General features: G+C 48.6%; 1 protein-coding gene across 1 annotated transcript in view; it reads right to left on the bottom strand.

Moving 5' to 3' along the window:
• Fbxw8 (F-box and WD repeat domain containing 8) overlaps window positions 1-23,425 on the bottom strand; it is a 99,371-nt gene that overhangs the window by 5,835 nt on the left and 70,111 nt on the right. The window contains exon 8 of the mRNA XM_085681279.2: window positions 7,866-7,993. Within this exon, the coding sequence (XP_085537405.1) occupies window positions 7,866-7,993 (128 nt within the window). The remainder of the gene's footprint in view (window positions 1-7,865; window positions 7,994-23,425) is intronic.

Below are 23,425 nucleotides of genomic sequence, written 5' to 3'. Positions count from 1 at the left end.
CTGCCGTGAGAACAGCAAAGCATTTCGAGCTGAGCAGCTGTGTGTGTTGGGGGTGAGGCTGCTGCCCTCAGTCCACACTGCAGCAGTGAGGAGCCATGCAGCACCTTGACTCTTGCTTTAAAACAAGCATGCATCTTTCAGAATGAAGACACAGACCCTGAACATGAACTTCACAAGAAGGAGCACAGCACGACCAGCAGCAGCGACACGGAGCGCAGGTGCATCACACCTAAAGAAGGTCCTGGAGAAAAATGGGCTGATGATGCCCAGGGTTAGTGCTAGTCAACACTGTCACGACAAAAACTACGTTCTGGAACCTGTCATCTTAACAATGGGAGCATAAGAGAAGTCTTCAGCAGCCTGGGGGAGAAGGAATTACCTGTTAAGAAATGATCATTAGACTTCCGGGGAGATTAGAGGCAGCATTAGAGATGCCATGAATTTGAACGACGGGATGGGGATGCATCCCTTCAGGCAGCCACAGGCCACGCCAACACCGGAGCACTGGCAGACATTCAGAGCTCTACCTGTCAGCAGGTGACATGTCTACACCGTCTGCAGAGGGGCCGGGGGAAAGAACTGCTCAGCTGAGGCAGAGGTCACGGGCCAGTCCTCCTGAAGTGTGAGCAGGTGTGCGGCGACAGGCAGCTGTCATGGGGCTGCGCGCGCTGAGGCCCCTACTGCACTTGCTTTTAGGTGAGGAGCATGCTTCCTATCAACACGGTTCAGAAGTTAAATGCTAACAGCAGCTCCTTGGGAGGAGAGGTGGGGAGGCAACCAAAGCCTCCAGGGAGGTTTCTGCTTTATTCCAGACATGACCATGCTGTTTAAAAATCAGGTCTCAGAGGGTGTTGGCTCCACTCAGGTGTGCACAAATGCGCACACCTCATTTGTTTCAGATGGTTTATCTGTTTTATAGCTAGTTATAAGTAGGTATAACATGGAACCACAGAAGTAGGGCATCATGGTGCAATCTAGAATCCTAGTACCAGGGAGGTATAGGCACAAGGACCAAGAGTTCTAGGTTGTTCTTGACTACATGGCTGTAACAAAGTAAGTTCAAGAAAACCTGTTGTAAAAAACATACTACCACCATTGACAAAGAAATAAATCAAACAACAGACAATCACAGTCTTGCGATGCAGAATCAAGGCCACACGGCAAGATGGCAGTGCAGGCTATGGCTACAAGTGTCGCTCATTCCCTGTCTCCAGTGAGGGAGCTCTAAGTGCACACAGCTGCTTGTCCTCGGGCCTCTGGAGGCCAAGAGACCCAAGGCTGTGGGGCACACAGGAGGGAGCCTGGGGGAAGCCCAGCATGGGCTTTTGAAAAAGATGGGGGTGGAGTGTAAGTTGGCTAGTTGGGTCTATCAAGAGCCCCTCTGTGAGTGTTTACAGTGTGGCTGTAACACGCGGACATGGGTAAACACATTTGGTCCCTTAGTTCAAAGTTTGCCGTCTGTTTCTCTGCTGTGTTTAGAGAGCGGCATGATGGTGTCAGATGAAGACAACAAACACCAGAGACAGCAGCAGCTCAGGTTCACTAGGGAAACAGAACCCACCCCGTGGAAGACCACTTTTCTGACATCTTAGAGAGACATCTGGCTTCTTGTCTCAGATAGAACTGAGTCCTGTCCACCCAAGCCATCAAATTCACATTAGGAAGCAGGTATCAGCCCAGAGCATCTGACAAAGTGCAGTACCAGCCCCAAAGGCAGCATGCCCTGGCAGAGCCGGCAGCCTCAGCACTCAAACCGCAGATTCCATGCTGGGAAACAGGTAGCCTAGCAAATGGGTGGAGACGTGCCAGGCTGACCGATTCCAGGGACAAGAAGGGGCCAATGGTGGATACTGCGAATCCTCATCTAGTGAGTATCACCAACTTTGCTTGCTGAAAGAAAAATAATTGGTCTGAAAGCTATAATTGTCTTATGTTTAATATTCATGGATGGGCTTGGAGGACAGCCCCAGCACCCCCCCCTCTGCAGCATCCACTAATGAAAACCGCACCATAGGAGGCAGCTTTAGCCCGCCAATTAAAACAAAAGACACCAGAACCTTCCAAAGACTCCAGCAGAGGAGCATCCATCAGATGGGCAGGAAAACGCGCTGGAACGGAGAGGGAGGCACGCTCTGGTTGGTCCTGTGTGAAGAGCTTTGAATAACTCATTATAACACTTGCAGATGGAGTGAGCGTAATGTTCGCGCCCTGCACGCGCCCTGGCAGCAGGCACCACACAACTTTCTGTGTGCTGGGCAGGAAGGAAGCGAGAAGACTCTCATTGGGGGGTCACACCTTGGACTCCACAGTCCTGTATGATAACAAGGAGGCTGCGCTGGCAAAGCCAGCAGCGGCCAGACTCTGGGTTGGCTGTTTTTCAGGAAGAACGCAACTTTGGCTACAGTCAGATCCAGAAAATAAAGGTGAATGCACGGAAATCATTAACACACAAGCATTTTAAAATTATGACTAAATTAATTGGGAAAACTGGTATTTTTAAAAGGTTAGTGCACGCGTCCGCCTGACCTCGCTGTCCCCGAGCTGTGGAGGAAGGCTGCTCATAGGTGTATATGCAGAATCCATGCCTCACTCACAGCACCGAAGCCAGGCTTCTGAGAGTGTGCACCTTAATAGCAACGGGAAACACATTTTCAGATGCATGGCATATCCAGCTTTGTCCAGCTGGGCTAAGCTTAGCATGTTCTGGGCCAAACCATCATTGTGGTGTGAGGTTTCCACAAGAAATACAAGCAGCTGTCCCTTTGGGGTGACCCCCGGAGCTCTTAGCACCTGATTCCTCAAGGAATCTTCTAAACCCTAAGCTCTGCGGCTCACAAAAAGCCAGCCTGGGACAGCAATGATGGCCAAAGCAAAAGCTGGAAATACTGACACTTTTAGCTAATATTTCCACTTTAACTCTGTCAGTGAGAATTAGCCCAGCAGAATACTCAGGGCAAGCCTGGTGACCCGAGTGTCATCCTTAGAACCTTCATAAGAATGGTCAGAGAGAACCCATGTCACAGCTGTGTCTGTGGGCACACGAGTGCAGGTGCCTACAGAGCCCAGAAGAAGGCATCTGGTCCCCTTAGCAGGAGCTCCAGGCAGTTGTGAGTCACCTGCTGTGGGTGCTGGGAGTCAAGTTCAGTTTCTCCACAAGGGCAGTGCATGCTCTTAAGTTGAATCATCTTTCTGCCCATTTTGTTTTTTTTATAAAGAGCCTCACTATACAGTCCAAGCTGTGCTGAGACTTGTGGCTAACCTCCCAGGCGGCACACCACCACACACAACTCTGACACAGAGGTCCTCCCTTCATGTACGGAGACTGTTTGCAAGCCTGGCATTTGGAAGGATGTTGACTCTACCTACTACACCCTAACCAAAAGATGCAGGGAAGCCCAGCCAGGGACTGGTGAAACATAAACAGGGCAGAACTGGAACTGGAAGCACACTCAATTTTTATGGTCATTAATGTTTAAGAATGGAAAGAACAATCTTGAAAACAAACAGTGCTGAGACAACTGAGTACAAAGCCGCACCCCTACCTCACACTATACCCCAAATTACCTAGCAGGTCTTGCATTTCAAATATAAGACATTAAATTATAAAACTCAAGAAAACAGACTAATAACCTTAGAGTAGGAATTTTTACAAATAAGTAATAACACAAGCAATAGATAACACGAGATAAATCACACTCCATCAACATTTAAAGTCCATATTTTAAAGACCATTTTCAACAAGTAAACATAGCTTATACAAGAAGAAGAATTACTTGCACATGACAGATCTGACAAGGGATCTACAGCTGGAAAACTTGAAAAGCCCATCACAACACAACAATAAAAGTCTCAATTAAGAACAGGATTTGAGTGTGAGTGTGGTAGCTCATGCCTGTAGTTCCAGAGCTCAGCAGCAGACACAGGGCGGCCTAAGTTCCACAAAGCAAGAGCTAGGTCAGTTTGCTACACAGTGAAACCGTATCTCAACTTGCACCCTGACTCAAAAACAGGATTTTGATAGTCACCTCTCCACGGAAGATGTGCAGATGAACCGTAAGACAGGAAAACGGGTCCTTAGGCACCAGTATGATGCAAATCAAAGTACGAGGAGATGCCTCACAAACTAGGTTGACTGCCACACAGATTGAGGGTAATACATGGGCTGAGAAGATAGAAAAACTGGAAGATTCCCCAAGGCCAGGACAGGCAGGATGAACAGCCAAACAAGAAGAGTGTGGCAATTACCACTGAAGCCAGCACTCAATTCCTAGGTGTCTATACCCAAGAGAACTGAAGATACACAAAAAACTACACAGGAATTATAATGGTCAAAACTATTAAGAGATTTAATTAATTAGATCACTCAGATGTCCACTGGCCTAACAAGATGGACAGAATGATGTCTGTCAATGATGGATATTAGTTGGCTATTAAAAAGAAGTGACTAATGTTTGGATACAAGCTACCACATGGGCTTACCTTGAAAACACTGGACTAGGTAGGAATAAGTCATAAAAGGCAATGCCAACCATTTTTATGTGTGTTCACAGATAAACGCACACCAAAAGAAAGTCACATAATGGTTGCTCAGAGTGGAGGTGTGGGGGAGGCAGCAGTGACAGCTTCCAGTGCAGGGCTTCTCTCTGGGGTACCACCCTGAAATTGATGGCATTTAAGCTGGTGGGTCACATGGCACATGAGTTCTACCTCAAGGAAGTGGTTCTGAAAATGAACTCGTGCTGGGAAGGCGGCTTTGTGGGTAAAATGCTTGACAGACAAAAATAAAGACTTGAGTTTGGACTCTCGAGATCCAACTAAAGATGGACACAGCAGCACATGTCTGTAATCCGGCTCTCCTATGGTGACATGAGAGGTAGGGACAGGAGAATCACCAGAAGCTGGTGATTGAACACATAGCCAACATGGAGGAAGTGAAGCTGAAGACAGTGTTGTCCTTTGATCTTCACACTTGTGCTGTAGCAACACCCACCCCTCACTGACACACGGATGTACATGCACAGACACACACACACGGATATACACGCACAGACACACACGCACACACACACATGGATGTACACGCACAGACACATGCGCACACACACACACGCACAGACATGCGCGCGCACACACACAGACACACACACACACTAAGTAAGCTGTATATCTGGGGAGAGTGACTAAGAGATCGTGGTCAATGTGCCTTAGCACCCTGACAGTTGCAGTCTCGTCCCAGCACTGACCCTGGTCCTGGCTCTCCCTCCCTCCATCCACTCCTGACCGTGGGTTTCACTGTGGAGGCACACAGGGAGGAAGGGAATCTTACGGAACACAGTCCTGTGCCACCAGCTCCAATTTTTCTCCACTCACTGACAGGAACTCGGAGGCTCTCGGGCAGTCTGGCTGACAGACTGCAGCCGAGTACCCAGGGAGTGGCTCTGCCATGGGCTTCCTTCCCACTGCTTCAGTGCTTTCTTGTGGTCCTGCCCTGAAGAGGGGTTCCCAATACAACTGTAGGATGGGGCAGAAATGGGTTTAAAAGGAAAGAGCAGACTAGGACTTAGCTGTGAGGACACTGGTCACTGCTGCTCCGGCCTGCACATGGAAGAAGACTTACCCCTAGGGGCTTTCAAACCTTTTAATTCTTCCACAGAATTAAAATTATTATTTACATAGCTGGACTCTTAGATGAGGCAGGGAGTCTTGGCTTTTCCTCAGAAGGCTAACTGTAAGCCCTCACTGAAGACACAAGTCCAGGTCCATAGACTAGGTTTATTCTAAGGGGAGTGGGGGTGGGGCTCTAATGCTGAGGAACCCTGTTCGGGCCTGTCATCTCATGATTGATGTTGTATTGAGAACCCTGGGACCTCCCTGCTTTATTTTAAATACTTAATTCCGCTACATCCTAAAAAAATGGGTTTCTCAAAATCAAATTTAGGCTCCACGCTGACCAGAGGGCACGTGGCTCCTCATCTAGTTATGATATGTGATGAAGTGGGTACACACTAGAGGGAAAATCAGTATTACTGAGAATGCCTACATGCTCTGGAGGACAGTTTGCGGCGAGAGACAGCTAACAGTGGCTGTGACATTCTGATCTGGTATAAGGTCTTCACACATGAGGGGCTCCTCTGCTCTGGAGCAGGGCCCTGGGTTCCTGCCAGCACCAAGAAGCTCATATTGTACACACATCCTGGGCAGAGTCCACTTCCCAGGCCTGATACTAGGAGGTTCCTAAGAGCCCCTGACATTTGCTCCACTGGAAAACAGTGGAGACAGCTCAGCTCACAGGATGTGGTTTGTTCCCCTGGCCACACACCAGGGGTGACTTGCAAAGCCTAGGCAGCAGTTGTGTTGGTGTGTGTGTGTATGTGTGCAAAGGCATGCATGTGTGTAGTATTTGCATGTATGCAACTGTGAGTGAGGGCATGTGGAAGTCAGAGTCAACGCCAGCTGTCCTCAATTGCCCTCTACTTTATCTTCTGAGAAAGGCTGAACCCAGAGCTCTCTGATTTGCTGGCCACTGAATTCTGAGGATAGCCATGCCCGTTTCCCCTCCCCTCAGGGTCACAGATGAGTGTGACAATCGCTTCTGTGGTTGTTACTGTTTTTAGAAAGGGTCTCAGTATGTAGTTCTTACTGGCCTAGACCCCCACTACATAGACTAGGTGTGAACTCATAGGGAGCTCACAGAGATTCCCCTGCCTCTGCTTCCCAGGTGCTCTCGTGCTCACTTTGTTTGTCTTCCTCCCTCCCTCCCTTCCTTCCTCCCTCCCTCCCTCCCTCCCTCCCTCCCTCCCTCCCTTTCTTTTCTTTTTTTTTTTTTAACATGGGTTCTGGGATCCAAATTTAGGTCATGTTTGCCCCGTAGTCATTTACTGGCTGAGCTAACTCTCCAGCTGCTGAAGCTTTAGCACAGCACACTCAGAGATCCATTTGCAAGCCCCACGTTCTGAGTCACCGGAGGAGTCCCTGTGAGAGAGGGACAGAGCCTTCTCCCCACAAAGCACATTCAGGCTCTTTGCTCTAGGTGGGGCGGGCTGGGGTGGGGTTCAGGATACAAACACTATGTGATCCAATAGTGGCTTCTGCAAGCTGCTACTCTGCTGGGACAGAGCTCTGGGGTCTGGCACAAAGAAACCCCAGAGTCGAGCAGCCCCGCACCTGCAGCCCGGGGCTGGGCCCAGGGGAGGGGTGCCAACTGCCCTGGCGACTGGCCAGTCTACCCCTCTCTGGGGCACTGAACCAGACACAGCAGGTAACTAGCCAAAAAGCAGAGAGAAAGCAAAGGAGAAGACAAGACAAGGGGGGGAGAAAACTAAACTTTGGACTGGAAGGGTCTTTTTAAACACTAATCCTGCGGCGCTAAAGGCTGGCACTGGCCCCTGGACCAGGAAAACCGACTTCCGCAGCCAGTGTGTTAAAGAGAAGGCCGCTAATCAGCTAAATAGAAACTGGAACCTGTTCCCATCAAGTCTCCGTCACCAGAGGGACACAGTGCTCTGAAACACACTCTCGGCACCACTTGGCAGGCAGCCCTAGTGTGCTGAGCACGGCCAGTCTCTTAGGTTATTGTTTTTAATATCAGAAAGCGAGCTTTTCTGTGCCAAACAAATTCTGTAACAGGGGGACAAAAGATATTCCAAGTGGTCTCGCTGGACCATCCACCAACTGCCTGAAAAGAGGACCAACCATCCTGTGTGCTTCAGAAGCGAAGCGGAGGCATAGAAGGTCCAATTATTACCTAATGCAAGACTTTGCTCCAAGTCCAGAGGGTGGAGTGGGGGCTGGGGACGGCAGGCACGGCTGAAGCATGAGGCACTCACTCAGGGCCGCAGGTGACCTTCCTTTCAGCCCGGACCTACCTCCTGTCCATGTTGCCGCTGACCATGAGGTGGGGAGGGCTGTCCCGGAGGTTGACACAGGTGAAGTCACCGAGCGCATTGCCGAGCTTTGAGAGGCAGCGCTCTGCTTCCAGACTGTATACCAGGATCTGGGGGGAGAGCACAGGAGTCAGTCTCCCCGGCGGGGACGTCACACACTTCTCACTGTGCCACCTCTGAGGAATGAACATTTCACCCTCCCCAGAAGACACTGGGCTTGGACACTTCCCAGGGGCATAGCTACTCAAGAGACAAAAGACCAAGACAGGGAAACCAAAGAGGTCCTTGGCCAAAGCAAAAGCAGGAGAAAGAGACACAGGAATGGCGGGTCAGCAGCCTGCTTTCCCCACACAGCTGCACTGAAGCCCAGCCCAGGTGATTGTTTTCTGTGTGTTTGAGAGGAAAGAAGGCTACAGGTCACTGGCTTTGAATTCAGAGTTAACTGAGGAGCGTACAGAGGCCCTAGGAAGCTGTACCAGACAGTGTACGGAGCTACGGCCCACAGCACCTTCTTCTGCCTTCTTCCCCACTCTCCCCTCAGTTTGGCCATGAAAGCTGATGAGAAGATGCCTGTGGGCTCCACACGGTGCAGTCCTCCTGGAAGGTGTCTGCACTGCTTCCTCAGCAAAGGGGAATAAAGGACGGACCGCACAGAAGCCCTGAGAGTTAGTGCAGGACACAGGCCTCCTCACTGCACCTCTGCTGACTTCTGCTGAGCACCTCAGCGGCACTCCTACAGAGACCATGGTTAACCCAGACACTTCTGAGCGAAGAGTCTTATGTTGGTCCTGAGAATCCTAACAAGTTAAATCATCTCCTCCGTGGGAACAGTACACATTTCTACACCTGAATCGTTAAGACTCTGCGGTTGTCTAACACCACGGCCACAGCTACTGCTAACACTGGAAGGAAAGACAGCAGAAGTCACAGAATCTCAGCACTAATGCACAAGCCAAGATGCAGCTAAGATGAAAAGTTCCTGACAGAAAGTCAGGTTTGTTTACTTTTTTATTTTAAAAACAGGGTCTTGCTATGCAGTTCTGGCTGTCCTGGAACTCAGCCTGTAGATGAGGCTGCCCTTGATCCCCCTACCTCTGTCTCCTGAGTGCTGGAATTAAAGGTATGTGCCATTCCCAGCTCCTGACAGAAAGCTGTTTCTAACAGAGACGTGATCAAATCCATCTTCAGCAAATGAGCTGGACATTATCACAGGTGGCTCCTCAAGGATAGAGAGTGAAAACCAGCAACCCGATGGTGGTGTCTTGAAAACGTCCCCAGCGGAAAGACACTCCAGTGCCCGGCTCTGCATGCACCCCGACAAGAACAACTACTGGGTGACAGTTTTAAAAGAGCAACTCATCTTTTTGGAGCAATCATTTTGGATTTAATTATCATCACAGATTTCAATATTTTGGATTGATCTGTTTGTTTTTAAGGTGTACCAGTGTACACAGCAGGAAGGCAGACAGACCTACAGGAGCAGGCAGAGGTAAAAGTACAAGGATCGAGGCTCACACAAGCCAGCAGCAGCCTCCACTATTTTTCCAGTTCTTTTTTGACAAGTGGATCAATCATCTCTGAGTGGTACAGGGAGATAATCCCTGCCAAAAAGACTGCAAATTCATCATAAAGACATCTAAGTCAGCAGTCAAGGATTTCTAAAATGTTCAATAATTCAACGGATCAGAACTATCCAAAGAGAACCTTTACCATTGCGTTTAGTTAAAGACCACAGAGATTGGAAAACACATTACCATCTCGAAGGCAGGTCTTCCACACTACAAGTCCCTTAACGACCTTTACCATGGCTCCCTCCCTCCCACTCTCTCTCTCTTTTAATAAGGTTGAGCAAATGGGACTTCATTTTATCTGATTGCCACAGACGAGTGATATCAATTATTCATGCTCACACTCCCTCTTGTTAAGACCATGCATTAGACGAATTTTTCTCTTTATTGCCCTGCTTGGGTGAGTCTTAACCCATGACCACTTGAGTTGTTCTCAGAGGTGTTCAGAGATGCTGGAGAGAAGGGGAAACTCCCCCCAGATGCAATCTGGGAGCAGATGCTCAGCACTAATGTGGCCAGCGAGTCGATAGAGCGGCCAAGCAGCAAATGCAGGTTCAGCAGTGTTAGCAGCAATCACGGTGCAAGCATGTGCTGTCATCCTCTGTGTTCCTAGGAGTTCTTTCTAAAGCTAAGCCCTGACTGCTGTGCATCCTGAAGATATCTGCACGAGATGCACTACAAGTGTCACTGTTTTCTAGTGGACCTGCATGACCCCCACGTGAACAAAAGCATCCTCTTCGTAAGGGACTGGGCAGGGAGTTTTCCATTTCTGCTTACGTCCCCCTCTGAGAGCTGAAGTCGTTTCTGATAAAACATAGCTTCCGAATCCTGACTTTCAACTAGTCTGACTGGTCTCAACTCTACTTTTAAAGATATATTACATATGAGAATAAATACATAATTGAAGGGTGTAACCCATCTCCAGGAACCAGCCACCCAGAACAGTCTGGTAAGAACAAGTAGATTTTGAGTGTGAGGGTCTATCTCTCTTGCTCTGAACATACAAGGGTTTCTGTGAGCTTGGTATTTCACAGCTGCTTCTTCACATGTAGCTCTGGTTCTTCTGAATGGAGAACTTTTGTGCATATAAAATCCCATACTGATAAATAAGTTGTTTCTATTCAGTTTTTGTTAAACATTCAACAGTCAGTGACAAACACTTATGCATCCTCTTCTGCAGCAGGACTGGAGTGAATGGGTGTGACAGCCGATGTGCCTGTGCCGGCTGCTGCTAGCCCAGCCGCCCCTCTCCCACACATGAGAGCACAGAGCCATCGTGTTGCTATGCCCTAACAGCTGAGGTCTCAAGCAGGAGGGCTGTTGTACTGGTCACATAGTCAGGATGGAAATGGTCACAGGTCCAATGTCTGGAAAGCATCAGCAACTACTCTGGGCGGGGAGGTCTGTATCTTCTCCATGTGACTGGGTTTGTGTTGGTGTCTAGAGGCTACGGGATTCCAGCCAAATCCTCATGGAAGGGCCAGAAGATGGCTACTACCCTCTCAGTGGGGTTGGTTCAAAGCCTGCCACCCCCTCCTTCACCCTTTGAAACCAGGACTCAGCACAGCAGGTTCTTCCTAAACACAGGGCTGACATCACCCATCTGTGAACATGAGCCACCAACAGACAGAGATGTCTTCAAAGAGCTTTGGAGTCTTGCCAAGAGAGAAACTGTGTCATGTTCTGATGAACAAGGAACACAACTCTGAGTTTAATTTTACCAAAACTGCAGAAAGTGGCTGGCTCACCTCCTCAGAACCTTAGCTACCTTGGCAACACGGTCAGCAGTGGACAGAGCCTCGTCCCACAACAACCGCACTAAGAACCTTTGGAATCCAAGAGCATTTGCCTGCTCCCCTTTAAGCAAGGGGTGTGCTGAATCAAAGACTCAGGGGGAAGAGCTGACCCAAAGGTTGGAGACTGCAGACACAGCTGCCCGCTCCCTCTTTGCCACCCTCCTGGCCTCTTCCTTCACTACCACATACACTTTGCTCTTTGAGGAAAAAGCCATGGTCAGAAGTCAGTTCTGAACAGAGAGCCGGCTCACGCTCCGTCTGCACCCACTTTAAGTGTTCTCTGCCCTCTCCACTACCACCCTCTCAGCAGAGCAGGGGGTGTTTGTTGTCAATGCGCTGCATCTGGTGTTCCCAAGTGCCACCCTGAACATGTCATCAGCTTGCAGCTCGCAAACAAGGAGGGGAAACAGCCCAAGACTGCAGTCTTGAAGGTCAGGTGCGGCTTTGTTACCCAGCCCTTACACACAGTGGAGAGTGCTTCCTCAACCAGGGCTGTAAGGTCCCTGGAGCAGAAATGCTGCTGCCCACCGCCTTTCAGCGTGCCAGCAGGGACCAGATGCCAAGGTAGTTATGTGGGCCTGCATCTTGCTAGGTGTGTGCATTTGTGTTTGGTGATAACCAGCTAGAACTGGTAACCAAGCAAACCTAGAATCCACTCCAGTTTGGGCTTAACTCTTTCCTCCATTAGGTGACCTTGGGGTACCCCAAGGAGATGTCTCATCCTGCCCCAATCCTGTGGGCTCCCTTGTTGTCTGACAAGTTGGCAGACCAGAAAGCCTGGCAGTAGTGGATTTGAACTGTATTTTAATAAGTAAAGACTGCCTGAAGATCTGAGAGTAAAACAGTCCCACTGGTCAGCCTTACAGACCAGATTATGATAACACACACCTTAATCCCAGTAGCCACACTAGTTGCCATAGAAACTGGGCAGGGCATGCTTTTAATCCCAGCCCCAGAGAGGAAGGAATATAAAACGGGGGAAGACAGCTCTCAGATGCAGTCTCCTGAGATTCCAGGAGGCAGGATTGCCATTTCAGACTGAGGTTGAGGTAAGAGCCAGTGACTGGCTGTTTTGTTTTTCAGATCTTCAGGTTGAACCCCAATTTCTGAACCGAGTTTTTATTAATTCGTGTTTCACCTAGCAAACAACTTCTCAAAGTGCAACTCAAGTCTGTTACCAGCCTTTTGCACATTCCATTCACTCAAGAGATGCAGTATAATTCACAGAAGCCCAAGGTGATGGGAGTACTGAGACCAGAAAGGAATGAGGGAGCCTGGCCAGGGGCTACTCTGGGGACACCTGACAATGCCAAGTGGGGACCCAGCATCTGGCAGCACAAAGAACAGCACAGTTGAGATCTCTGTATAAAGCTAGGTCTGTGGGAGTGAAGGGGGGACCATGTCCTGGAGCAGCTCAGCTCAGCTCAGGGGAGCACAATGCTCCCACAGCCCAGAGCCACCAGACCTTTGTGGCACCCACGAATCAATACCAGTCAAGCATTGGCTCACAATAAAGGACAAGTCCTACAGCCGAGACAGAGAGAAGCAGGGATGGGATAACAAGGCATTGGCAGTTTCAGGTAAAGGACACAGAGTCAGCGTGTGGACAGTCACCTACCGCGTGAGAGGGACACAGAGTTAGCGTGTAGACGGTTGCCTACCATGTGAGAGGCACAGCAGACTGAGTGCGTTTGAGGAACTGAACCCAGATTCTAGAAGTCATGGTAGACGGGCAGGGAGCAGGAAGCTGGTTCTGAACAGTTCCTCGGTACACATGGGGAGCAGGATGTTGGTCCAGCACACATCTCCCCTGAGCTCCAGTGAGCAAATGAAGAAGCTTTCAACAGGTGACAGACTGAGGGAAACACCAGAAATCTCCAATAGGAGAAAGGAAAATAAATCTCTACGGAGAGCTGGAGGGAAACCACAGGTGAGGACCTTGTGCTGTGGTTCTGTTGTTTCTGAGACAGGGCTGTGCTGGGTTTCCAGGCTGGCTCAGAATTGGATGAGCCGACCTTCAAACAGCAAAGGGGGAGAAGTTACAGCCACCTTCTCAGCAGCGTCAGTGGATGTCAAAACCAGCAGTGTCTTCAAGTGACTGAGCAATCACCTATCAACCTCGGACAACGGCAATCTGGTCACACTGGCCTTTAAGAGGGATGGGGAAATGAGGACATTTTAAGTAGAAACACAGCTCTGGGCTTCATAAGCAAAACAAAAAAGAAGAAATCACTCCAGAAAAATGCCTGTGAGGTTGGGAGGGATAGTGACTGAAGTAACTGTGTAGAGACATAGCAAACACAGGCTGCACAGTGCAGCATCAGCACTGCGGGGGCAGTAACAAGGCGGACTTGATCCCCCACTCCAGTGCAATGCCGGAAGTGAGGGAAATGTCCCATAGTGACCAGATGCCAGCCACACAGGCTGAGTTTGGGCCTACTTCTCGGTAACACGTACGGCCTGTAAGTGCTGTCTGCCCATGGTGAGAACAGCACTATCTTACAAAAGCAGCCTTCGCAAGGCTGGAGAGATGGCTCAGTGGTTAAGAGCATTGCCTGTTCTTCCAAAGGTCCTGAGTTCAATTCCCAGCAACCACACAGTGGCTCACAACCATCTGTAATGACGTTCTGGTGCCCTCTGGTGCCTGCAGACATACAGACAGAATATTGTATACATAATAAATACATACATAAATAAATAAACAAACAACCCCCCCCCAAAAAAAAACAAAAGCAGGCTTCAAGAGTGTGAACACATCAGCAGTCTGCTGCCCTCCCAGCGGATCAGCTGCCCTGGGCAGCTCTGCAGGTCCCTAGGTGCACCTCTGCAAGGACAGAAGACAGGAAGAGAAAGGACACATTACATATCCTGGTAATGACAAGCAAGACATTTCACCCCAAAGCAAGGTGCACACACTGCCTCACACACACAGCAAGGTGCGCACACTGCCTCACACACACAGCTAAGTGAAAAACCTGGGGAATTCACAGGTGAGCTAAGATTTTTAAAAGAATGAGAAAGATGGACAGTTGGGGAGGGCAAGGAAGCTGGGGGGAAAAGTAAATCACACACAAAACAGCCAATAAAAAATAAAAAAGCAGTTAATATACATGAATAATGGATGTCCGATTTAAAAGCAGTTTACTCTGATATGATGTAATTTTTGACAACCAGCCAGAGAGACGATTTTAAGTCCTTGCCAGAGATAAGTCATCGCGTGAGGCCTGGCGCGGCCGTGTCTGTGACCATGTGGAGAATGACTTTCACCACTGCCTCAGAGGTGACTTCACTGTTGGCAAACAGAAACCTGCCTCTCAGGTGCCCTGAGCAGCACCCCAGCAAGACACAGCACTTGAAGAGATAGCTCCCCTACATAAGCACAGCTCCCTGAAAACAGCCCCCCAACAGTTTCCATGACACACTCTGGCACTGTCTTGCGCTCACTCACACAAAGGGAAGAAGCTTGGCTGCTTTCGTATTTAAGTTTTAATTGGAGTGACAAGCCCAAAGGCCAAGATATTTCAGGGATGGGACGGTGTTGCCGAGCGTCGCCAGGCACTGGGTAGGCAAGGCCTGCACACACTCCCCACTACGTGCCAATGCACCTGCAACCCTGGCTGTTCCAGGACTGGGCTCTTCCTGGGAAGGCAATGCCAATCACATAGGCTTGCCAGGCTTGGGGCTTTGTGATGTGGGCAGATGTCTACAAAGGACCAGACCGAGGCCAAACCAACACCTACTGTGACCTAAGCCTGAAAGGAGCCAGAGTGAGCGGACCCTGTGGAGTCCAGGACGTGGTCTCCATGTCTCTCCTGACACATGCCCAGGGCGGTACAGGACAACAGGTCTCCTCAGAGCAGCAGCAGACACCGCTCCTGCCTGCTTCAGATATTTCCTTACAGAACCATCACCACAGGGAAACGGGGAAGATGTGACCACCAAGAGCACCATGTGGGGGACACAAAGTGAGCAGAGAACGCCTGCTGTCCTGTGCAGACTAGAGTCACAAGGCAAGCATCTGGGTGGCCGGCACTCATGTGGCCTCATCCCAGACGGTGGCACACTCTCTAAACACTCATAGGCATCAATCACACGTGCAGCATGGCGTGTGAGACAGGGTCAGCGCGTGTGCTTTAGGAGGAACGGAGCTGCATACCGGGACACAGATTCTTAAAGTAAAAAGTCTGCATGAGCTTTAGTGGGAAGGGGACAGGTAGAAGGGCGGTGATCAGAGCTCTATGGCCTACAGACTGACAACACTGTCTAGGGAACTCAGGCATTCGTCTCATATCCCTTTCTTCTGACCAGCCTGACTTCTGCTTCAGCCCCAAATTAGACAGACAGAGGTTCAGAGAGCAGGCCAGCAGAAAGCCCCTGAACTAGGCCACAATGCTGTCCTCGGAGGCCTGCAGAGCTGTGTGGCAACTGCCTCTCCCACAAGCCCTTCTGAATATACTCCAGAATCCTGACCACCTGGAAGAGAGACACACCAACACCTGCACTTAGCCGTCAGGAAACTGAATTGAAAGCCATTTGAAATAGCTTGCCCCACATTGTGCAGGGAGCAGCTGGGAAGCAGACCAGGCAGAAAGACCCGATCTTTCCTACCCCAGCTACCACACTGGAGTGCCTCTTCCTGGTCCCTGCTCAGAACGGTGGCTCCTGAGAGCAGCCGTGTGCAGCGCTCTGCGGTCACAGCTCCATCTGACTTCACAATGGCATAAGCAGGGCCACCATTCTCCCCACTGTTCCTACAAGGAGATGGAGCGACAGAAGGTACATCCCTTGCCCAGCTTGGAAGTTCTGGAAGTAGGCTTTGAGCCTAGGGGCTGACCTTCAAAGCTCCTGCTCTTTAAACCTCTACCCAAGGCCCAGCAGAGTGTCAACAGTCTCAGCACTACCTGGCCAGGACACACTGATCACCAGCTCTGTTCCTGTGAACGCTGACCCCCAAACACAGCAGGACCTCTGCACTCCACTTAACTGCACTGCTTCTCTTCTGTCCCTCAGCTGTGAGCCCGGGCCCCTGGTCTCCTGTCCGCCCGTCTAGGGTGGGCTGCAGTGCAGCAGCAGGGTTAAATGTGAGCTTCAGGCGCATGTGTGCTGACGTCAGGAGAGGAACTGCAGGGCTGAAGCTAAGGCCTCTTCTTCTGAAAAGACACGGGGAGAGGGAAGTGGTGGCATCTGCCAGTCCTGGGCAGGAAGGAACCTCACATTCAAGAGGGTGACATCTCTGGGCTGTGTAGAGAGACTATCTTGGAGGTATGGATAGAGAGTTGAAAGCTAAGGTCTGACTTCTCAGGGCTTTAAAAGGCAGGAAGCAGGGCATCGCCTAGTGTTTGGCATAAAACTGAAAATATACTTGGTGTATGTGTGTGACAGGGAGTTCAGGGGTGTATGTGTGTGCCAGGGAGTGCAGGGGTGTATGTGTGTGCCATGTAGTGCAGGGGTGTATGTGTGTGCCATGGAGTGCAGGGGTGTATGTGTGTGCCATGGAGTGCAGGGGTGCAGAAGTGGGGGTGCAAAGATCGAGCTCTGGAGGCATTTCAGTGTGCATTTCAAAATCTCTTGTGAACAGGGACATGAGTTCCCAAGGAAAGGGGAATTCCTATGCAGCCCACCGTAGGAACAGGAGGAGCTCAGGCTGGAGCCTCGACACTGACCAGGACCTGAAGAGACCTGGATAGGGAAACGAGCTTAGGTACACTAGGCTGACCCCCATCTGCGGACTGTCCTCGACCCAGGGAGTGGTGGCTCGATGTCAGGTCACGGCAGAGCTGCCTCTGTACAGACGGCCTTTAGAGGACTTGCAGCCTCATCTTAATACTCTGCAAACCTCACCACTCTGCCCGAGTCCTTTAATTTGGCAAGTGACTGCTCAAGTGTGAGCTGAGATAGAATTTTCCTCTGCCTAGCTGCAAGGGAATCCATCCTGCAATTAACTGCAGGGCATGTTGTGAGGACCACTTGGCGTCCATTAGCAGTACTTGTGCAACTCAGTAACTGATATTAGTGCAAACCACACTCTGAGCCAGGCCCTTAAAAGACAAAGCGTGGGCTATGTTAATACAGTCTTCTGGTGCTGTCTCTACTTTAACTGCGGTGTGTTCTCTGAACACAGTAAACATTTGAAGAGTTGGAGACTGAACCCACAGGCCATGTACTGTGTGTCCTTGCTCTCCCACCCTCTCCCTGCTAAGCAGAGTCTCCACCGTCTTGACTATGTAGGAGCATGCAGCTCACCCCACAGTTACTGTTTTCTCTGCTGAAAAGAGGCAAACATTTCCACCAGGCCCCCTCAGATCCTAGCTGAAAAACATGCTGATTTTCAACACTAATAAACCTAGCTGCTGTCTGGGCAATATTTACCCCGAGACTCATCTGGCACAAAGAAATCAAAGCCATCCCCATCTGTGCTGGGGAAATAATCACAACAGTCAACTCCAAGTTCAGTCTCCCATGTGTGTGGAATGGTGAACCAGGACAGGAATTCTACATACAATCAAGGAAGCCACTGGAAAAATTAGACCCTAAATAAAAATCTAATCTTAATTCAAAAGCCTAATAAGAAGGGGCAATAGATATAATATACTTCAATATAAAGCTTTATAAATTTGCTCAATGCCTTCAGAATACTGTTGAGTTTCTTTAAAAATTAGGAACTATTACAAATGTCAGTGGCATCCTAAACTATATAAGACTGTGTGGAGACAGAAGCCCTCTGAGGTGCAGGCCAGCCCTGCCAGCAAGGCTGTATGGTGACTCAGCTCCATATTAGCTCATTACATTAGCTCCACAAGGCTCTTCTTATTCACAGGCTTTTTAAGAAAACCAGTCTCAGGAAAAGAAATGGATCACTGGGGCTCCAACCTTCCTGGGTCATCCCAGGCTCCCATCCTCAGGTCTGTTGTCTTGACCTGTACAACGCGAAGAACACCCCAATGCTAGTGGACACAGGAGTACCAGTCATATGCTACATACCACCCCAAATTCCCAAATACTGTTTATAAATGTTTAAATGTATACATTTAAAGGGGGATATAATATAAAGATGAATACTTTGCATTGGTATGGATTTTGGTTTATTGATACAAATTTAAGGTCAATTTTATTATACTTCTGCTCTTGACTGTTTGTGCAGCTCATTAAAAATGTAAAGTATGATTAAGAAATACAGGTTAATAGTGATCTGTAATAGTCAAGCTTTTAGCCATGTTAGTTATGTTTTATAGATGTTCAGAGATATAGTTCAGATGGATAGGTAGTCTTCAAACCTTTCAAAGACTTACAGAATATGACATTTGAAATGTTTTAAGAACTTAGACTTTCCTCAACAGTGAGACACATCTGCTCCTGGCAGCACCAATCTACTTCAAGAGGATGATGGGCATTGAAGAGGCTCTTTATGGAGTTGGTTAGCCATTTGGGCAAAAAATTGTTCTTGTCTGGACTACTTGATGATATGCTGCATAAACTGGACATGCAGGACCCACAGAAAAATGAGTGCTGAACTTGCCTAAAGGTGAGATGATCCTTCAGGGTTCCTGCTTCATGAAAAAGTCTGTCAGACATTCTGTAGGATACAGAAGAAAGTGACTGACAAACTGCCAATATAGGCAGAACTGTATTTAAAATTTCCTGCTTCATGGAAAAGTCTGCTGGATACTATGGGCCTGTAGGCTGAGGATGAATGCCCCAATGGTACAGAAGAACTTTAGGTGACTGTCCAGGTGGCAAGATGTCTCTGTCAATTCTAGAGTTTTAAAAGACGCTTACAATGCACGTCCCGCTAACTTAGGTAATATTATATGCTTCTAGGGTCTTTAATAGAGTTAAAGGATAGTTACAGTTTTCTTTGGTTATGATAAAAGATAAATATAAATATTATAACTGTAATTCTTGCTTGATAAATATTTTGTTATATGTAATTTTACTATGTTAAAGCTAAAACTTTCCTTTTTATTTAGACAGAAAAGGGGAAGTGATATGGGATGTCCTTCAATATCTGTGTTGCTTTTATTGGTTAATGAATAAAGCTGCTTTGGTCCACGGCAGGGCAGAATAGAGTAAGGTGGAAATTCCTAGCAGATAGAGGAGAAAAGGAAAGCAGAGTCAGGGAGACCATGTAGCCCACGAAGGAGATAGACACCCGGGATCTTTACCAGTAAACCACAAGCCTCATGGTAATATGTAAAATAATAGGAATGAGTTAAAATATAAGAGTTAGTTAATAAGAAACCCAAACTAACAGGCTGAGCAGTGTTGTAATTAATACAGTTTCTGTGTGATTATTTCAGGTCTGGGAGGCCAGAAACAAACAAGCAGTCTCCGCCTACAAATAATCAAGGCAAATATCTTGCCCAAAGTTTATCTGACTCCAAAAGCCCTGCTCGAGCCCCTAGTGAAAACCACCGTTCCCTGTATAAACCTTTTACCATGTCATTTCACCCTTCTAGGAACCAGGATCTTAAACAATGCTTAGCTTCCCCACGGTAATAAGCAATGTCTTCCATAGAACCCTTCACGCTGCATGGCATTATGGACGCTCAGTTCTAAGTCCTCAAGAGGCCTCTGAGTGAGTGGGGCTGAATCCAGAGCAACCCTGGGTTCTGTGGCAATACTTCAAGGTTCTTAGTAAAAGCTGCAGAGTTTCATTATCAATAACACCAACAATATTGGTTATTGGCATTATTGAATACTAAACTTGCACAAACAACCCTGAGTGTTCATTTCTCATCCATTTATCTTTGAAACTGTAAACACTCTGGGATCCCCAAGTTCAATGTGTCCATCTCTACCAGAGAAAACACCTTTGCATCGCTGGTCACTATAAAGGAGCACAGGTCGAGACCTGAAGAGAAAACCATGCTTGACTCATCTCTTTCTAGGACCCATCAGACCCTACACAGGCCCATGCAACCAGTCCACTGATGGGACAGCTTGTAAGAATGCTGAACCTGCCTCCTTCCAGAAAACTAGTCTCTGGGGTTAGTTAGCTACCAACTCCCCAACACAGAAGCAAACGAGAGAGAGAGAGAGAGAGAGAGAGAGAGAGAGAGAGAGAGAGAGAGAGAGTGTGTGTGTGTTTGGGTAGAATGTGAAAACTTGCATGTGAAGTATCAAGTCTTGATTCTCAAAAACAGAAACCTCAACGAAAGAAAAGCTAGCTCTCTGATCATGACAAGACGTGGCAGAGAGTGGCCCATCTGCAGTCACACTTTGACCCCTGAGGGATCCAGACAGACAGCTCACCTTGTGGCCAGTGCAGACAACTAATCCCAAGTCTCTTCCTGGCTGCACATGGAGTCATTAGCTCAGAGACTCGAGCAATTATTTTCTAGCATGATATAAGCTACTGCAGCCCAAGGCAGTCTTCTTGCCCAGCACATTCCAGCCTGCGATGACTTCACCCCTCGCCCTGATTAGAATGCACGCCGTGTGATGCTTAATACAATCTGCCATCAAATGCCAAGTGCTTCAGAACTAAATTGGGAAATATGTCCAGATACATAGAAGGATGCTAAGAGCACTAAGTGGGGCTCCAGCTCCCTTTATGAGGCATGAGACTCATTGACAGCATGATTCCACCACGGCAGCTCTGCCTCTAGCTGTCCACCCTGAGAGCACAACTTAATTCAGGCGGAAAAGGGATTAATAAAGGTAGCGTGCTATTATAAATGACCACAGAAAGGAAAGCACTGCCGATGAATTCAGAACTATCACACACACACACACACACACACACACACACACACACACACACAGAGAGAGAGAGAGAGAGAGAGAGAGAGAACAATATCGAGAAGGCTGCCTGAGCATCAAGGGCCATGTTCAGAGCTGCGCTGACTGCACTGTGGGGTAAAGTGAGATGGTAGAGACACTTTTCTTCTGTTACTTTTTTTTTAAATTTATTTTATGTACATTAATGTGAAGGTGTCAGATCCCCTAGAACTGGAGTCACAGACAGTTGTGAGCTGCCATGTGGGTGCTGGGAATTGAACCCAGGTCCTCTAGAGAAAATCTCTCCAGCCCCTCCCTTTGTTACTTCTACTGTCGCCTGCCATTTAGTAGTGGCTACCTCTAGGAAATGTACCACAGAAGTCTGAGAACCCAAGAAAGGACATCAAGAACTCAAAATTCATTTCTAATGAAAGTTGAAAGACCTCTGAGCAGCCCCTCTTATTGTGGGGAACGCCATTCTGTCCCATCATTCCTGCCTGAGCAAAGAGCATGGTCCACAGAGAGAACACACAGGCTTGGCACCACTCACCTAACCCAAACGTCATGCGGCCATCCCCCAATGACAAAGGAGAAAACTATTCAACAGATCCTGGACCCTCAGAGTATCCGACAAGCAGAGGGAGCACGCAGCAGTGCGTGTCACCATTCTTTCCGCTAGGTCATGGCCCAGGAGTGCCACATGGTGCTGGTGAAGCCATGTTGCCCGGCTGTTCATCTTCCAGGTACACTGATGTGAAGTATGAACTGAACGGCAAAGTCAGTCACAGCTTCACACTTCCCTGCCAACCACAGAGGACAGACACCAAGGGATTCTGGGGAGCCATGCCAGTCCCCTCAACACCCTCAGTACAGAGGCAGTGCTGTCAATGCCATGAAGAAGCACATCGCTTTGACCCAGCAGATCCTCAATGAGTAACCTACCTCCTGGCGCTGATGCAGGCTATATACTCAAGAGAGGACACCTGAATGGGTGAGGTCACCCATCAGCTGCAATGCTAGAAAGTTCCAAAAATTGACACAACGATACCAGGGAACTCTATGATATGTCTTACAAAACTACCTCAACAGACTTCCCTGCAGGCAAAAACAAGGTGCGAAACTGTATCAGAGTTCTACTTTTTACACTTGTCCTGAGACAAGGTTCCTCTGTGGAGCCTCGACTGGCTGGGCTGGCCCTGAACTCAGAGGTCCACCTGTCTGCCTCCAGAGTGCTGGGACTGAAGGTGTGCACTATCACGTCCAGCTCCATCCACACTTTATAGAGGAAGGGTGGCACTTTGCTGGGAAGCTCATGGTTCATCTCAGGATACACAAGAAATGGGCATCACTAACTTGGCTCTAAAACCAAAAGACGGGCAGGGGTGGAGAGGATCTTGGAGGAATCTCTCAGCTGGAGTTCCCCTCATTTGAACTTCTGAATCAGGAGGATGCTTTATCTTATCAAAATAAAAGCACTGAATCAGGAGGATGCTTTATCTTACCAGAATAAAAATGCTTTAAAAAAATATTAGGGGCTGGAGCAGGGGCTCAGAAGTTCAAAGCACTGGCTGCTCTTGCCAAGGACCTGGATTTAGTTCCCAGCACCTATATGGTGGCTCTCAACCATCTGTAACTCCAGTTCCAAAGGTGTAGCGCCCTCTTCTGGCCTCTGCAGGCACTGCATACTCATAGTGCACAATATACTTTCAGGCAAAACACCTGTACATAAAATTGTTAAAAACTCAACTTCTAAAGGAAAGCTAAAATATAAATTAGACCTTTTTTTCTGACTTTATACAGGCAAAGAAATACTGGTAAATCCTTTGTGGCCACCAGCCTTGACCTCCAAATCAAGCCTGGGAATAACCATCCCATGGGAATCCAGATATGCTGAGCACTAACTCTCTAAGGCCTTTCAGCATGCACCACAGAGGACAGCCTGCTCTCAAGCTCAGGCAGATCATCTTTGTAAATGGCTTATTAAAAGTATAGTCACTTGATGGCCCAGTGTGGAGAAATGCCAGAGACACACTGATGTGGTGAGTACCCGTGACGACCATATGACAGGCTGGCTGGTTTGCTGGGTGGACGGAGTATGGATGCTGAAACACCATTACTCAATGTTCATGCAGCTGTGGTGGCTGTAAAACACCAGTGTCGTCAGTATGTGGTAAAACGCATTGTCCAGTGACCGGAAACAGCATCCCTGGACTCGCCGACAGGCTACAGAGAGTTACAGAGTTATACTCCTGGACTCGCCGACAGGCTACAGAGAGTTAGAGAGTTATACTCCTGGACTCGCCGACAGGCTACAGAGAGTTAGAGTTACACTTCTGACCAAAATCCATCTCAGCACTTGGACTTCAGTGTGTCCTCATCAAGGCTGAAACAGTGAAGTGTAGTGAAGCCCCAGGTACAAATGCTCTCATAAAAGCCTTCATCTGAGTCCCAGTTATAG

The sequence above is a fragment of the Myodes glareolus genome, chromosome 2 (genome assembly GCF_982192425.1).
Source record: "Myodes glareolus chromosome 2, mMyoGla1.1, whole genome shotgun sequence".
Classification (NCBI taxonomy): Eukaryota; Metazoa; Chordata; class Mammalia; order Rodentia; family Cricetidae; genus Myodes; species Myodes glareolus.
Note: the sequence above shows the minus strand (reverse complement) of the source record. Positions and strands in the feature narration are given on the sequence as shown.